Source organism: Penaeus monodon, chromosome 24 (genome assembly GCF_015228065.2).
Source record: "Penaeus monodon isolate SGIC_2016 chromosome 24, NSTDA_Pmon_1, whole genome shotgun sequence".
Lineage (NCBI taxonomy): Eukaryota > Metazoa > Arthropoda > Malacostraca > Decapoda > Penaeidae > Penaeus > Penaeus monodon.
In genome coordinates, this window is record NC_051409.1 from 14,089,840 (window position 1) to 14,090,400 (window position 561).

The following is a 561-nucleotide window of genomic DNA, read 5'->3' on the forward strand; positions in this document are numbered from 1 at the left end:
AGTGCGACCCGCTTACTGTTGTGGGAGCACCGTTACCACCGCCGGGGATTCGATGCCCACGGGGACGTTCCACAGATCAAGCAGTTCGGGTTCCATCGAAGTGAGTATCACAAGGAGGTGGAAACAGCCTTTTTACTTTTATGAAACATGAGAAAATGCGGACCTAACCTGTAGTTGTGACATGCTTTCACGCCGTTTCGGAGTTCACCAATGTTGTTCATAGTTTTATCTGATATTAATGTTCACAAGTCGATCTTTGTTCAGGAATACTGGGTGCTATTCATAATCCTACCGTATATCGATTTTCATGAACAGATCTTTGTTCACAAGTAGTGGATGTTTCCATGTTTTAATTTGGTGTTGGTACCCAACCAATAATGTGGCATTACTCTGGATTCCAGATCACGAACGCCCCTCCCAAAGGGTCACTCCCGCCTTCGCCTGTGCGAGATCTGAAGGTGTTGGCGCTGACGCCCAACACATACCAGTTCTCCTGGACTGCCACTGGCGACGACTTGGACGACGGTGTGGGTAAGATTCGTCGCGTCTTTTATCTGTTTA

General features: G+C 47.6%; 1 protein-coding gene across 1 annotated transcript in view; it reads left to right on the top strand.

Annotated features, from left to right (window-relative positions):
- Positions 1–561, top strand: part of LOC119588607 (calcium-activated chloride channel regulator 3A-1-like) — a gene marked incomplete in the record, with an annotated part of 45,835 nt that overhangs the window by 40,153 nt on the left and 5,121 nt on the right. The window contains 2 exon segments of the mRNA XM_037937249.1: positions 3–100; positions 402–531. Of these exon segments, the coding sequence (XP_037793177.1) occupies positions 3–100; positions 402–531 (228 nt within the window).